Source organism: Jaculus jaculus, chromosome 16 (assembly GCF_020740685.1).
Source record: "Jaculus jaculus isolate mJacJac1 chromosome 16, mJacJac1.mat.Y.cur, whole genome shotgun sequence".
Taxonomy (NCBI): Eukaryota; Metazoa; Chordata; class Mammalia; order Rodentia; family Dipodidae; genus Jaculus; species Jaculus jaculus.
In genome coordinates, this window is record NC_059117.1 from 44,593,771 (window position 1) to 44,610,731 (window position 16,961).

At 39.7% G+C, this 16,961-nt stretch overlaps 1 protein-coding gene across 1 annotated transcript in view; it reads left to right on the forward strand.

The window, feature by feature from the left end:
* The window catches only part of Itprid1 (ITPR interacting domain containing 1), a 194,669-nt gene that overhangs the window by 49,624 nt on the left and 128,084 nt on the right, over positions 1 to 16,961 (forward strand). Inside the window, 2 exon segments of the mRNA XM_045135655.1 lie at positions 13,080 to 13,263; positions 16,840 to 16,888. Coding sequence (XP_044991590.1) covers positions 13,101 to 13,263; positions 16,840 to 16,888 — 212 coding nt within the window. The 5' untranslated portion in view covers positions 13,080 to 13,100.

Sequence of the window (16,961 nt, forward strand, 5' to 3'; positions counted from 1 at the left end):
CCCTTTTGTATTATGCATGTAGCTCAAATAAGTTGATACATCTTTAGAAATAAGGAAATAGTATACAGAAAGATAGTATTTACTTAGTATTTGTTTTGGTAATACAGGATATAAAAGAAAATACTGTTGGGTGTGGTAGTGTACACCTTTAATCCCAGCAGTTGGGAGGCAGAGGTAGGAGGATCACTGTGAGTTCAAGGCCATCCTGAGACTACATAGGGAATTCCAGGTCAGCCTGAATTAGAGTGAGACCCTACCTTGAAAAACCAAAATAATAAAAATAAATAAATAAATAAGAAAATACTTAAATAGTCCAAGTATGATAATAATTCATGATCTTCTAGAGAAAAGGTATGAGGAAGTGTCTGGTTTATATTTCTATGGCTTCTTTCTGGTGTTGTGGTAAACTCTTTGTCTTCCCCTAAGCCAAGGTAGTAGCTTTTCGCAAGAGCCCTTCTCAGAGGGGAGTTATAGTCAGGTGAGACATAATGAGGAAATAAGTCCAAAACCATAAAACAAGAGGTGCCAAAAGTGTTCATGGAAATCCTGTGGGAAATCTAGAGGTAATAGGAAACTTCCTCACCTGGTAGAGGAAAGAAGGGAGGGTGAAGAAGGAGGAGGGGAGAGAAAGGAGGAGAAGGGACATGAGAGAAAGAGAAAGGGAGAGAGAGGGAGGGGAAAGGAGGAGAGAGGGAGGGATGATATAGGGGATGGAGGAGAGGAAAGGAGGAGAAAGGTAAGAAGGTAGGAATGATACAGGAGGAGGAGGAAGGAAGAGAGAGAGAAAGAGAATAAGCTTGTGGAACTATCTGTATCTTTGTGGGTATTGTTCCTTTGGTTTTCCTGAAGGGGTTATGGGTTGAGTATTATAAAGAGCCTGCATGATAAACAGCAACATATTTAAGACTCTGGGTCTGATTCTTAGGCTTCATCCAAAGGATGAAATCTATTGATTTGATCCTTTGTGATAAAATTTTGTTTTTTACACTACTAGTAGATTTTATCATGAAACCGAGTCTGGCTATTATTAATGTAACTACATCACTTTTCTCAGGTTTACTGCTTGAAAGTTGCATGTTTCTGTCCTTTTGCTTTCTCCTTCCCTCTGCATCTTGTTGTCTAAAGTATGGTGTTGTACAGTAAACTGTTGCTTCTTGCCTTTCGTTTTCTAACACCATCTGACAGTTTGTGTGTTGATTTAGGTGTTTGTGCCAATGGTCTACATGGACTTGGTAAAACTGTTGGTATGTATTGTTAAAAAAAAAAATCTCTGGGCTGGAGAGATGGTTTAGCAGTTGAGTGCTTGCCTGTGAAGCCTAAGGATCCTGGTTCGAGGCTCGATTCCCCAGGATCCACGTTAGCCAGATGCAAAAGGGGGTACACACGTCTGGAGTTCGTTGGCAGTGGCTGGAAGCCCTGGTGTGCCCATTCTCTCTCTCTCTCCCTCCCTCTCTCTCTCTATCTGCCTCTTTCTCTCTCTGTCTGTCACTCTCAAATAAATAAAAATAAACAAAAAAATAAAAAAATCAGGGAAAAGGGCTAATTCTTAACTCCGTTTAATTAACTTTTATAATGGTTATGTCCCTTTTGAATTTGTTTAGATTTATTCTCATATTATTGTGATTTCCAGAGGAACAGCTCAGTCCCATTGAGCTCCCTGCACTGAGGGAAGTGCTCCAATGTGTTCTGTAGCACATGACAGCAATGCATGTGGACCATGTATGCGGCTGTGCATTTGTGCCACTACTGCAATTTAGGATTGAAGGTTTCATTCTTTTAATTTTGAAGACTTAGATTAAATAACTGCATATGGGTGGGAGCAGCTAAGTCACACACAGAAGGTCTGGAGAGTATAGTATGTGTTGGATCAAATTCAAGTATTCCACTTTCCAGCATGAAATCCTCACAGCCCTATACCTCCTCATTAAGGACCATGCACTTAAGATCTGTGCTCCTGTTTTCATACACTTCACTTCTGCAGACACATAACTCCTCTGGGTACACGACTGCCATGCACACAACTCCTGAAGATAAGCAGTGTCTATAGATACGCAACTTCCAGAAACCTGGCATATATTTTGTCTTACCCAGTTATGTCTTTTAATTGAACTTAACTATATTTCCATCTATTGTTGATATTACAGGAAGGCAGACTCAATAGGTATATAACTAATATATTTTAGAATAGACATGTGCGTATGATGGTATTACATATAATAGAAATGACTTTTAGCTTTCATCAACTTTTTATCTTCATCTTTCTCATTTCTATTTATTTATTTATTTATTTATTTATTTATTTATTTATTTAAGAGTAAGAGAGAGAGAGAGAATGGGTACACCAGGGCCTACAGCCACTGTAAAGGAACTCCAGATGTGTGCACCTCCTTGTGCATCTGGCCAGTGTGGGTCCTGGGGAATTGAGCCTTAAACTAGGGTCCTTAGGCTTCACAGGAAAGCGCTTAACCAGCCATCTCTCCATCCCTCTCATTTCTTTTGAGTATTTATTTATTTGTATTTTGGGGGCAGAGTCTTACTTTGTAGCACAGGCTAGCCTGGATTCACTATGCGGCCCTAGCTGGCCTCAAACTTGTTTTCTTTCTTCAGCTTCCTGACTGCTGGGAGTACAAGTGTGAGCCATCAGACCTGGACATTTTTAGCTCTTGCAAATATTAACTCTGTATGGCTGCGCATGGTAGCATTCATTCAGATTTCTTATATTGCATGAGTCATAAGTCCTGTGGCTTCCTCTATAGGGTATACCTGAAGAGTTTCCTAGGGGTTTTGAAGAGGAACAGCATCCCATCATGGGAGCAAAAGAGGAATAAGAAAGAGTAATTGGTTAAGAATATGAAAACAGGGCTGGAGAGATGGCTTAGCGGTTAAGTGCTTGCCTGTGAAGCCTAAGGACCCCGGTTCGAGGCTCGGTTCCCCAGGTCCCACGTTAGCCAGATGCACAAGGGGGCGCACGCGTCTGGAGTTCGTTTGCAGAGGCTGGAAGCCCTGGCGCGCCCATTCTCTCTCTCTCCCTCTATCTGTCTTTCTCTCTGTGTCTGTCACTCTCAAATAAATTAATTAATTAATTAATTTAAAAAAATTAAAAAAAGAATATGAAAACAACATAACAAAATTCATTACTATATAAAATTAATATTTTTTAATAAAACTGTTTTTTTAAAAAAAAAAGAAACAAAAAACAAAAAAAAAAAACCCTTTTCTCCTCTCTGTACTCCCTGAGGTTGTTTGGCTGTGGTCCCAGTTAGAAAACAAGGATGCTGAGATCTTCGACAACACAGAAATGCAGAACACTTCTGGGAGTTGCCTCCATGAGTAATAACAGTAGAAAAGAGGACACGCACAGAAGCTGCCTTAAATCTGAGTCTTCTCCTTGCTCCCAGCTCTCTCTGTGTTTCCTTGGTCAGAGCACTGTTTAATGCCTGAGAAACTTTGTCAACACAATGGTCTGCTAATGAGCTGAAATATAACAAAATTCTTGTTACAGAACAACATGGTTTTTATAATATGAGGTCTATTCACCTCATCCTAAAGTAAAACACTGGTCACTGAAAATTTTAGTTTTGCATTTTACATTTGGATTTGTGATTAACATTGTTTTCACTTCTGTGAAAGGCATAAATTATGTGTGTTGATTCATTGTTTTGCATATGGATGCATAATTTTTTGGTGCATTTGTTCACATGGCTACATTTTCTACAGTGTGTTGCCACTGTTCTTTCATCAAAGTCCAGCCTCTTCCAGTGTGTGTTTCTATTCTGTTCTATGGTTTTACAGTAGAGTGGTGGCTAACAGCGGTGGGAGGAGATGGCTTCGTTTTGTTCCTGATCTTTGTGAAGTAGCCTCTCAGCACGAAGTATGATGTTAGCATCAGGAATTTTGTATTATTTATCAGGTTGAGATTTCATAGTTGTCAAATTTTTACATGTCTATGTATGTGTGGGGTACATGCATGGGTGTATATGCATGGGTACATCTATGTATGGGTGTGTCACAGTCAGCTTCACATTGCTGGGATGAACCTGCAGACCAGGTACAGTTTATAGGAGGAACACAGTTTATTTGAAGCTTACAGATCTTGGAGAAGTTCTGTAATGGCAGAAGAAGCTGGCCTCCTTTCACAGGTCCATGCAGAGAGAAATAGCACCACCAGCAACATAAGCAAGCACACTCCAGGGAACCCCAGGCAGAGCTCAAGCACTCTGTATATCTTTTAATATATATATTTTTTAATTTATTTGAGCACGACAGACACAGAGAGAAAGACAGATAGAGGGAGAGAGAGAGAATGGGCGCGCCAGGGCTTCCAGCCTCTGCAAACAAACTCCAGACGCGTGCGCCCCCTTGTGCATCTGGCTAACGTGGGACCTGGGGAACCGAGCCTCGAACCGGGGTCCTTAGGCTTCACAGGCAAGCGCTTAACAGCTAAGCCATCTCTCCAGCCCCACTTTGTATATCTTTAGGCTGGAATTCAGATCCACCTTCAAACACACCTTAGGGCTGGACCCTAGGATCTGCCCACAATGACACCTCTTTCAGCCAGGCACCTGGAAATCCAAGATGCTTTCATAAAACAGAGTTAATTCATTCACACTACTAGGGGATGCCTGTTCAAGTGAGTGTGTATGAAGAACAGAGTGTAATGTCAGGTGCTTTTGGAGATTGCTCTCTACTTTATTTACTGAGGCAAGATCTCTCAGTTGAACCCAGAACCTGTCCATTCAGCTGGTCTAGCAAGTCACTTTGCTCCTGGGATTCCCTGTCTCTGACTTCTGAGTCCTGGGGTTATCGGTAGGCAGCCACACCCACTCAGCATTTACCTGAATAAGAGATCTGAACTCTTGTCCTTTTTCTTGTGTGGCAAGTACTTTATCCACTAAGCCATCTCCCCAGCCCCAGGTAGTCATATTTAAAAATTATAGGAAAGACACATGGTAGGGCAGTGTGAAAGAGCTCAACTAAGGGTTTCTTAAGAGCCATCACTGTCAGATAAGATGTCTTGTGATTTTCTAGAGCTGACATTTAAAATAAGCCACTCCTGGTCTTTTTTAAAATATGATGCTTTGCCTGCAAAGCATAAGAACTCATGTTCAAATCTCCAGGTCCCATATAAGCCAGATACACAATGATGAAAGCATGCAATGTTGCATATGTGCACAAGGGGGTATACACATCTAAAGTATGCAGACAGTGGCTGAAGGCCCTGGCATACCCATTCTCTCTCTTTCTCCCTGCCTCTCTCTCTCTCACTTGCTATGTTTTTTTTGTTTATTTTTATTTATGTCTTTTTTGTTTATTTTTATTTACTTGAGAGTGACAGGCAGAGAGAGAGAGAGAGAGAGAGAGAGAGAGAGAGAGAGAGAGAGAGAGAGAGAGAGAGAGAATGGGTGTACCAGGGCCTCCAGCCACTACAAACAAACTTCAGATGTATGTGCCATCTTGTGCATCTGGCTTATGTGGGTACTGGGGAATTGAGCCTCGAACTGGGATCCTTAGGCTTCACAGGCAAGTGCTTAACTGCTAAGTCATCTCTCCAGCCCCCTAAAAAGCCACTTCTTAACAGTCTTTTGGTGAAATATATGCTATCATTGTTCACATGTGTATCAATTCATTTGCCTGGAAAGTATGCCTATATATATATTTCCATTTTCAAGGGCCAGAGCCAAATTTTATCCTTTCAAGAAGCCATTATTATATTCTCAAATGAACAATTCCATTCTTTAATAGTTGGGTTGTTTTGTGATTCTGTTAAAATCAATCCACTACCATAGTTAATTGGCTCAATGATTCATAGTCAATTCTGAGCTTAAAGATTCCTTGTATTCCTCAAATATTTAATTGAATGAAATTGGTAAGTGCTGCCATTGAATTTGTTTAATTTTAACAGGTTACATATACCATGCACTTAAGATCAACTTCTGGTACATGATACTCTGCCTGATATGATAGACTCTATAAAGAAAGTAAGTCACAATTCCCACCTATGAAGAACACAGTGTCTAATATCAGCAGTACTCAGTCATTCATTCATTAAACAGTCACTGTTGATTATCTATAATTACATTTGTCCTGTACTAAGTACCATGGATTTAAAAAATTGAATTTTGTGACCTTTGCTTCAAAGAGCTTAGTTAGTGGGAAAGACATTAGTAAAATAAACCACTTAACTTGAATGTGATAAGTGCTATAGGCCAATTTGGTAAAGGTTGCTGTTTGTACCAAAGAGCATTGGGTGATTAGAAGTCTTTTAGAATAAGTTTTATTCTAGTATAACGAAACACTATTCAGGGAAGAGAAGGGCAAGCACTGAGAGAGGGATCTGTATCCAATATAATGAGTGTAGGATGCATTTGTTAACATTAGTTACCTGCATTCAGAATATGGTGTACATGGAAGGACTTAGCTTATAGTGATGTTGGAATAGGAGATAAGCACTATATCACAGATATTCCCTTATCCTTTCATTTCTCATTGCCAGGATGAAGTGAAGCAACTGTTGAAAAGACAAATGGAAACAGTGGTAAAATTAAGGGAATCACTGAGAAAGAAGAATATGTTTAAATGTTTAAAATTGGATAGGGACTAAAACAGGGATATCAAGGGATGAATCAGTTGGTACTCCATCACCAGCTTTGAAGCCATTTTAAGTTTCCAGGAAGCACTTCCATTAAGAATCTTTTGCTTATTTGCACTAGTAAAATAAGGTAACTCCAAGTTCAGGAAAACAGATTTTAGGTTCCAGCTTCAGCAAAACTGCCTTGTCTTTGAATTCAGTGGCTCCTGAATGGCAAGAGTGAGCAAGCTTCACACGTTTCATGGTAGGAGGAAGCCGCCCACGGACCAAGTCAGCGCAGCCCGCCTGTTCCTCACCGCAGTGCTGACAGAGCGCCTTCTTCCCCAGGCTTTGCCTTGACTTCACTGAATCGTTTGGAAATCTTTAGATTTGGGGGACTTTGATGTTTGGACAGGAAGTGAGAGTAGAAGGGCATTCCGGGTCTGAATCTGTTGCTTGGGTTTTTGAGTCTCCCATTCTATGAATAATAAGAATAATGGCTTAGTTTTTCCTAATTTTATAATTTTGATGAATATAAGTTTAAAATATTTTAAAATGTGAGTGCCCCTAGCCAAATGTAATTTGTCTGTGTGAAAGCTGGAAACATGGAGTTCTCTCAGCTCATCCAAGTCTCTTCTATTACGTGAGGAAGGAAATTACATTCCAAAAAATATGAAACCACTTGTCCAATGCCATACAACTTGAAACTACATGCTTTTTGTTTCCTTGGTGATGGATTAAGATCTCATTTTCTCATTATCTGATAAGAAGCACAAGATATTCAGGTTTTAGATAATATTTATTCTAGGGAATATTGTTGGTGTATGTAAATATACAATCACATTATTTTTCTCATTCATATCTACAACTCATTACTCTTTGATGCCATGAATCATTCCTACCCAGTGTGTAGTAGCTGCATCTTTTTATGATTTGTTAAATACAAGCCATCTTTCACTATTTCATAACCAGCTATGCTCTGATATTCCTTTACTGTCTTTGGTACTTATCTATACAGCCACCCTTTAAGCAAACATGCATTGAGTACTTTTTCATGTAAATATGCTATATGTACTAAAATCTCTCCTCTGAAGAAAGCTTTTAGGCTATTAAATTGACATGTAAACATAGACTTAGCAAATAAAGTTAATACCTTAATAACAGTTTATAGTAAACCATGGATTGCATAAAATCAAATAAAGACATGCACATAAAAGGGGTAATATGGAGAATGACAGGGATAAGGAAGATTGCAGACTATGATATAGAACACACCGTTTAGAATCTAGAAAGGTGAAAGCCAACTTGAGAGGAAAAATGCCTTGTGTGAAAGAGGAGGGAATTTTGGAGACTATGATAGTAAAAAGCAGATTAAAAGCATATTTCTATTAAAAGGAAGTGATCAAGAGCATCAAATGCTAGCAGAGATTCTAGAATGGTAAGAACAAGTGTCAACTACTAGCATTACAGACTTGATTGGAAGGTGTGGGTGTGTTGTAGGGTAGGAGCCTCTTGCTACAGTCCAAGCAAGACTGAAGGTCCTGATAGCAGTCCAAGTGGATGATTTGAGTTATTTTGTAAGGATGCCTCTCATTGTCAATGGCTTAATGTTGAGTGATGCAGAGAAGAGAGGAATCAAGACAGAGTTGTAGGTTCTTGACTAAGTACCTTCACTATTTCTGGGAATGCTGCTGAGTGAGATGGGGAATGATGGAAGAGGGGCAGGTATGCTGGGGAAGCAAGCAGAAGCCAAGTAAACTGTGAATGGCACATAATCAGTATGCCTATAAATACCCACATGAAACTGTCAAGTAAATGGGCCTTCCCTAGTCTAAAGTTCAGAGGCTAGAACAGATTTGGAAATGTGGAGTCGAAATGATCATAGATTGATAAGAAAACTAAAGTGAAATTGAAGATAGATTTAAAAGGAAGGGTGAAGGATTGTTTAAAGATGGATCATATTTGGGCTGCAGAGATGGCTTAATGGTTAAGGTACTGGCCTGTGAAGCCTACAACAGAACTGGGTTTGATTTCCCAGTACCCACATAAGCCAGATGCACATTCATGGTGGTGCATGCATCTGGATTTTGTTCGCAGTAGCTAGAGGGCCTGGTGTGCCCATTTTATAAATAAATAAATAAATGTCACATTATAGTGTGAATATAGTGAATATAGTGCTGAATGGACTGAGTCAATAGGAAGGGTAAACATGGCAGACAAAGAAAGTCTGTGATGGCAGCATATGCCTGAAGTTGGAGTTTGGGAGAACCCCTTACAGTGATGAAGCACTTCTGAGGGTGAAAAAGTTGTAACACTGAGTAGCTTAGTGTTAGTGGGTCAACTATACTTCTAGAAATGTGATAGGAAAACCATTCTGAAAATACCAATGAAGTGAGGAGAACATTCTGGTGATCATAGTTACTCCACAGCCTAGTAACATAAACTAACAGTTAGAGAAAGCAAGGTCTCAATGCAGCAGAAGAAATTGATGACATGTTCAAGTGTTTGGTCTGGATTACATGGTAAAATGGAAGAAAAGGTTTCAATTTGATAGTAACAAATGCAATCACTTCAAGGTTTCTACTAGAGAAAGGAAATTAAAGTACATTCAGTTATGAGGTTAGGATACAGGGGTTGGTTGGTAGATAGCAGTGTGTGTGTACCAGGGGCTGGGGGGAATCCAGGAAGGGTAGGAGATGTAAAAAAACATGTAAAACTGGGCCACATGTAATGATGTCAATACCACATGGTTTGATTCAAGGGCTACATGTGGCCACTCTTGTGGTCTCCAGTTTTCCTGGAGTAGCAGCTTCTCAGAATTTGATTCTTATTTGGGGAAGTGAGCTGAGTAGTATTTTTGAGAGCTCATATTTTTGAAAGCATGAGCCCTGAAAGTTCCCTTAGACATCTCTAAGTTCTGTCAAAGCACAGCTAAGGGAAAGTCACACTGAGATACTGAGCAGGTCTTACATAGCCTTCTTCTAACTGTTGTTACTGAGGAAGTCAGTGTATACATATACAGAAGGTGGAAGGGAAAAAGGCAAGCCTGAGTGCTAGTTCAGATTTATGAAAGCTTGAAAAGAGGCTGTGATAATGATGGTTTAATGGCAAGACAAGAAGGTAGTATTGGAGAACCCTGGTAGTGGTGACCAAAGCTAGCACTGTAGCCTACAATTATAACTCTGACATAAATTATATATCTGAGGGAATTTTAAGGCCCTTATAGAGCCTCAAGTATATCTCAGGAAATCTCCATTCTTGTGAACACAGAAATACTGTATTCTCACTCCATGCTATGTCTCAGTTATCCAAACTGAGTAATCTCAAGACTACTCAGGACATCCTCAAACTTAGAGTAACAAATCTATTGTCTATGAGAAAAACTCTCATAGTTGTTGACTATTTTCTTCCTTTTCTTGTCAGTTTTGACACAATAGTGACATGTAGCAACAACAGAGGAAGAACAAATAAGGATGAGAAATTTAAGTTATTGATTGTTTTGTATGCATTTCCATTAGTTTTCCCTATCAGGCAGTTATTTTTTATACCTGTCCTAAAGATGAAATTGATTATGAGAAATTTGGCAGTTCCCCAAGAGGTCACAAAGCAACAGAGCTGAGATGAAAGCCAGAACAATCTATCTGACCTTCTCTTTTAACAACATAAGAACCAAGAATGTTGCTGAAGAGGTTCTTTCCCAGGTGATCCAGCCATCAACTAATAATTTCAGATTATTTAGCCTGGCCCAAGGTCTGCCCTGGGATCTATGAAGACATACTGAGCATAGCCCCTATTCTCCCAGTGTGTGAAACAAATGACCCGTTAAGACAACCTGTTTGTATAAAGATGCTAAACATAATCCCAGAGTGCAGGGATGGGATTGTTGCTGTTTGTTTCAGTGTCAGAGCATCACATTCTGCTCTCCTTTTTTTTTTCTAACTGGTAACACATTCACTGAAGCAGAGCAACAAAAGGGTTTTCTTTACTAACTGGCCCTGGCCTTTGGCTTAAGTCTCCACAGTGGAAAGGAGAAGTATGGGTAAAACTCCTCAAGTCAATAAAAACAGATAAGTCATTCAACACAGCCAATTATTTTTTTCCTTTTGATTGTTTCTAAAATTTTGAAAACAATAAGTTTTGACACATTTTGCTTTTAGTTTCAATGTATTACCTTTTTGGCTTGTTTGTACAAGATGGAGTTCTTCATACATATATAGCTTTGCATCTTTTGGAAATTAAACATAATGACATAGAAATTTCCCACATTAGTGATGTTCTTTATCTACACAGGGACCACGACGTATAGTAATCAGAATAAAAAGGTGTGAGGAAAGAAAGCCCAAAGTTCAGGTAAGGATTCTTCTTAGGGCCACTTCAAAGCTGAAAAGCACTGTGTTCCAAACAGTCCTAGAGACAGAGGGGTAAGGTGTAAAGGGTCAGCAAGGGTCATATGACTCCTATTCTGTCTATCCATAGAGCAATTCAGAGTGGCCAATCCATGGATCTGTGTCCTTTACCTAAGAACGGCTCTGAAGGTCAAGTAAGTGGATGCCACAGTAAGGTCCTTCAGATATTAGAGAATCAATTTCCAGAAGCAAATCTGTTTACTTACTGGGAAAATGTTCACCAAGGCAGAGGGACGAGGAAGTTTTCTTTACCAATTGGCCCTGAACTTTGCCTTGGCAAAGCTTTCACCTTCTTTGGCAAGAATTTTCCTGCTCTGCTGCCAAGTACAGGCAGGCTGACAGATACCCAGTCTTCCCTAGTCAAGAAAAGTTTGTGGCTGAGGTCAAATTTGGAATTTGCTGTCATGGAGTGCAAGCTCGGGACATAGATAGATCAAGTTGCACTCTCATCCACAATGTCATGATTCTTACAGTCCTATTGAGAAAGCTGTGGCATTAAGACTATGAAGCTGCTGTCAATTGCCTGATTACTGTAGTACAAAAGCATCATACCTCAGAGAAACTCTCCCCATCTCAAGTCTGGGGAGCAAGATTGTCTGTGATAACTTCTTTTTCTCTAATAGGCTTTCTGACCCTTCACTGTGTCTGAAATCATGTGGATAGTATTGAGTATAGTTCTGGGATTTTCCTCATTGTGAAATTTTGCCCTTTCAAAGTTGATTGTTTGATTCTTGCTTATACCTACAAGATGCAAGGTACTGCCAAAAATAGCTTCTTACCCAAAAGAACCACAGCTGTGCTAAATCAAATAGCCAAAATTATTGTATAATTCCCAAGGGCTATTTTGTCCAGTGCTGTGGATTCCAGTATACTAACTATAGAGGTTATAAATACAATCTCATCTGTACTATATTTGTTTTATTCTATAATTAAACTTTTTATAATTTGGTTCATGGGTTACTCCTAAATCTACATCCTAGAATTAACTGGCTAACATTTTTACCCTTAATATATATGTATAAATTAGCTGTCCACTTTTTGCCCTTTTTTTCTTTTTACTAGCTAAATTTTATTATTTTTTTCTTTTTAATGTAAATTGATAACCACCATAATTTTAATTTAATTTTGAAGCAATTTAAAAGTACAATAAATGTTTATTTATGCTTCAACTGAATGATATAATTTATTTTTTAATTTTTTTATTAATGAGTTTTGTAATCAGCAAATGCGGTTAGTTTGGTACCATTATTAGGCTCATTTGTGACCTACACCCTCCCCTAGCCCCTCCTTGTGCTTCAACTGAATGATATAATTTAAATAGATAAATCATATGAGGATATGGTTACTGACAAGCACACGTAGAATGCTTGCTTATACTTTAAAGAGATGCTCAGATGTTTACGGTCAATCAGAGTGGCTTGTCTCCTTCAGGCACTATGGCACTTATTTGGAGCTCCGTGCCTGCATTTGAATCCTCACTGGCTATATGGCTTTGGACCCATGACTCTGGCTCCTCAATTTACTACAGATTATGACAATTGTATAACTACTTTCTTTGAAAATTAAACCATGTAGTAGTGGTATAAAAGTTAGCAAAGAACCTAGCATATAAGTACTCAACTAAGGTTAACAGTTATTAAAATTCAGTACAATGTCTATCCCTAATTTAAAAACAGGGGGATACAAAGATATTATGTAATTGACTCAAAGAACAAGTTGCAGAGATGTGACTTGGTTAAGCTGATCTCTTGGCAAATCCATAATTTTGGATCTCTAGAAATGTTTCTTAGAGATGTGACTATAGGTTAAATTTGAAGGTAATCTAAGTTCAATTTCTGTGTACTCCACTCACATTTCGGACCACCATCTTAAATACCTTTAGAGTGCAGACAGGACCACCAAGGCCAAGTTTGTTCCTTGGCTCTAATTCCTTGTGCATACTGAGGAAGCCCTCAGAAACTCTGCTTAGGTTGTGAACCAGGCTCATGTGACAGTGACATTAGGTAGCTCATTTGCCTCTAAGCATCCTGGCCTTCACCCTGTCTCTATACCAAGTCTCAGAGCTGAACTCCCTGTGGCTGATTTGTTTGCATGTGTGATTTCAGTGAGGTCACAGAACTATTCTGATGATGGCAGAGACTCTGCAAGGATCAGACAACTCTCAAGCAGGCATGGAGCAGGGGAAAAGGGGGATCCTGAGGCACACCAAGAGGGCATGGACACCTCTGGATGGGCACCTTCTTCCCAGCTCTGAAGAGGAAAGCCAGTCTGTTACTAGTCATATGCACAGTAAGTAGGGTCCTTGGGTATCTGGAAAATGTCCTGCTGTAGGTGGTGAGGGATGTGAGGCTATCTGCAGTCAGCAGAAATCTTCAAAAAAGGATTTGGTATAAAGAAACCAGTGTTCTTGGCATGATTCCATAAAGTTCTATGCAATAGGTACACTTGTTACCCACTCCTATTCCCGGTGTTTAGAACACAGATTTAAGCAAAAATAGGCCTACTAAGGTATGAACTCTGCTTTCTTGTCTTTCCAATACCCTCTTATCCTCAACTCGAGGACTTTGAAGTTGCATGGTGTCCACACTAAAACTCTGAGACTTCTGTCAGGGCATCATTCTATTAAAAGATTTTTGGAAGGTCTTGCTTGATGGATAATTATTTTAGTGAGTTAAAGGCAATAAATATGAAAATACTCTCAGTCTGTTCATTCATGGTACCTCAAATGAAGAGTAATCAGTTTTCCAAACTTGTTGGCTAGTTTATTTTATGTGGCAACTTTTGTGGGGAACAATTTGAGTGCCTTACTGTTCAGTAATATATCAGACCAGAGTAGGAACTGTTCAACTAGAATGGGAACACATATCTCACAGGAAATGCTGTCATTATAGCCTTCACTTCCCCCTGCAGACTATTTGTTAAACCACTACAAAAAAATACATCTTAAAAGAGTGGTGCCTTTTAGGGATGGAGAGATGGCTTAGCAGTTAAGCGCTTGCCTGTGAAGCCTAAGGACCCCAGTTTGAGGCTTGATTCCCCAGGACCCACGTTAGCCAGATGCACAAGGGGGCGCACACATCTGGAAATCGTCTGCAGTGGCTGGAAGCCCTGGCATGCCCATTCTTTCTCTCTCTCTGCCTCTTTCTCTGTCTGTCACTCTCAAATAAATAAATAAAAATAAACCAAAAAAAATTTTTTTTAAAAGAGTGGTGCCTTTTAAACTCAGGGTGCCTTTCGCAATCCTCTTGCAATGTAGAGTAATTTGTCTCTGGAATGAATGTAAATTTGGTTTCTAATCTGGCAGAGAACTCCTTGCAAATAAACATTACTGGCTAGCTGCCTTAGGTAAATGTTGGGATTCATAAGGAGAGGCTCCTGGTGACTTAGACCCAACATGAGAAAGACAAAATCTCATATGCTTCTTCACTTCCTGTATTCACACCAGGTAATAATTCCTCCAACATGTCTAACCCTTCCTCAATTTACTTTTCTTCTCTTTAATACTTTCTTGTTTTTTGTTTATTGTTATTATTATTATTAACAAGATGTTTCGTATGGATGCATCATGTGTTGATAACCCTCTTTTCCCTTGTCCCTGACCCCATTCCACTGGGGACACTCTTCAGTAGGGTTGCAGGTATTTCCCATGAGGTTGTGTTTTACGCATTGTGGGAGCAATAGTCAGTTATTGTGGGGGGAGGGGAGAGGAAGGAATGCCTCTGGGCATGATGTCTCAACCTGTGGCTCTTACAATCCTTCCACCCTCTCTTCTGCAAAATCCCATGAACCATGATGGGTGGATTTTAAGTCTACTTCAGTGATGCACTCTTAGGAGCCTCTGGATCTTTGCTTTGGTAGGTGTTGAATATCCTCCCTCACCATGGTGGTGGCTATCAGGAACAGCATGAATGCAGCATTCTTAATCATCTCCCCACTCCTCTGTGGATTCAGCTATGACTTGGCTGAAGTGCAAGGGGTAGTTTAATCTCCTCCAGTCTTACTACCTTCTGATAAAGAAGAACAGATTCTCCAGTGGAGAGTGAAGTCAGCATAGTTTTAATGGGATAAGCATTATGAATTTAGGGTCATCTATTCAAACCACCACATCACATTATTAATTTGTGATCTCTCTGTGTTTGTAATGAAGGCGTTTAGGGCTATGAATTTTCCCCTTAGGATTGCCTTCATTGTGTCACATAAGTTTTGGTAAGTTGTGTTTTCATTAACATTCAATTCTAGGAATTTTAAATTTTCTTTTTGATTTTCTTCCACAACCCATTCATTGTTTAAGTGTGTTGTTTAGTCTCCAGGAGCTAGTGGAGTTCTTGATGTATCTCTTGTTTTTTATTTCCAGCTTTAAAGCATTGTGATATGACATGATACAGGAAGTTACGTTCTGACTTTATGAAGGCATGCTTTATGGCCTACTATATGGTCAATTTTGGAGAAGGTTCCATGGACGCTGCTGAGAAAAATGTGTATTTTGTAGAATTGAGGTGGAAAGTTCAGTAGATGTCCATGAGGTCTACATGATCTAGGATGTTATTGAGCTCTATTATTTTCCTGTTGATTTTCTGCTTGTATGATCTATTGATGAAACTCTTCTTTGAGGTATGGTTTCAATTTGAGTTCTGCTTTTCTTGATGTTTTCTAGAATTTACTCTTACATTTGATGAAGTCTTCATTAGGCTTAATCAACCAGTTGTTGAGGTCTTCCACTTATAAACTCCCCTTCAATTCATTCATATCTCTTTGGAGGTTCTAACATCTTATTGAATCAAGTTAAGCCTACTGTCAAAACCTGAATGCTCTAGGAGACAATGCTGTTCAATTTCATTGATAGGATTGTTGGTTCTTTGATTGTTTGCTTTCAGTTCAGTGATTTTTTGTTTTTGATCATGGTCTCATTAGTTGTTGTGTTTTAATTTTAATGAATTTCTGTTGACTTTTCTATAATTTCATTGGAGGCTTTCATTGTAGGACTAGACATCCTTAGTGGAGACCTCTCAGTTTTCTGACTTTCATTGGCTTTTTTGCATTGTTGTGTACCCACCTTAGGGGAGACTTTATTTTATTGAGGAGGAAGCAAGTTTTTGTTCTTTGGCCCATGTAACCTCTGACTCAGGTAAACAGAGATGTTGGTACCCAGTGGCCAGTCAGGATATCAGAGAAAAAGGCCTAATTTCACAGCTCACACAGGGACCAAGCCTCCCAAAGCAAGGCACAATGTAACCTACCAAGGAACTGGGAGGAGCCAGGAAACATGTGTCTGGCCTACTCACTCCACATTGCCATGCCCACCCCCCCACCCAACCACCCCCCCCCACACACACACACAGTCCACACAAGGTACCCCAACCAGGACCAGGGAACTGGGAGGAGCCAGGAAACATGTGTCTGGCCTATTCACTCCATACCACTCACTCCATGCTGCTTCACGGGCCCACACACAGACAAGTGCAGGATACCCAGACCATGGAACTGGGAGGAACCAGGAAACAGGGGTCTGGCCTACTCACTCCCCACCATTGGCCTGTAAACTTGCCTGCACACCATCCAGGCAGGTAACCCAGACCAGGGAACTGTGAGGAGCAGAGAAACAGGGGTCTGGCCTACTTATTCTGCTTTCCCCCTTTTATTTTTTAAGTCATATCTTTTGGCAGATTTATATCTATTCTCAGGGAAGTTTGATTATGAAAAGCAGGAGGCTGTGCCTTGAGGGTGGAAAATGAATATGCTTACAGAAACACATAACTATCTATGTAGGAAATAGAGCTGCTGAGTATAGTTGAATGACAGAGTGGAGTCACTATAGCTGGCTGGGCTTTGACTAACAGCTTTTTCTCCATCTCTTTTCATTTATAGAAGATTTCAAACAGGAAAGTATCCAGCAATGGCTGGACTCTGGATTCTTGTAAGTGTTTCTTTGTTCCTTATAGCTTTATCTTGCAAAGATCAATGAAAATAATACCCATAGGCCTGCCTGG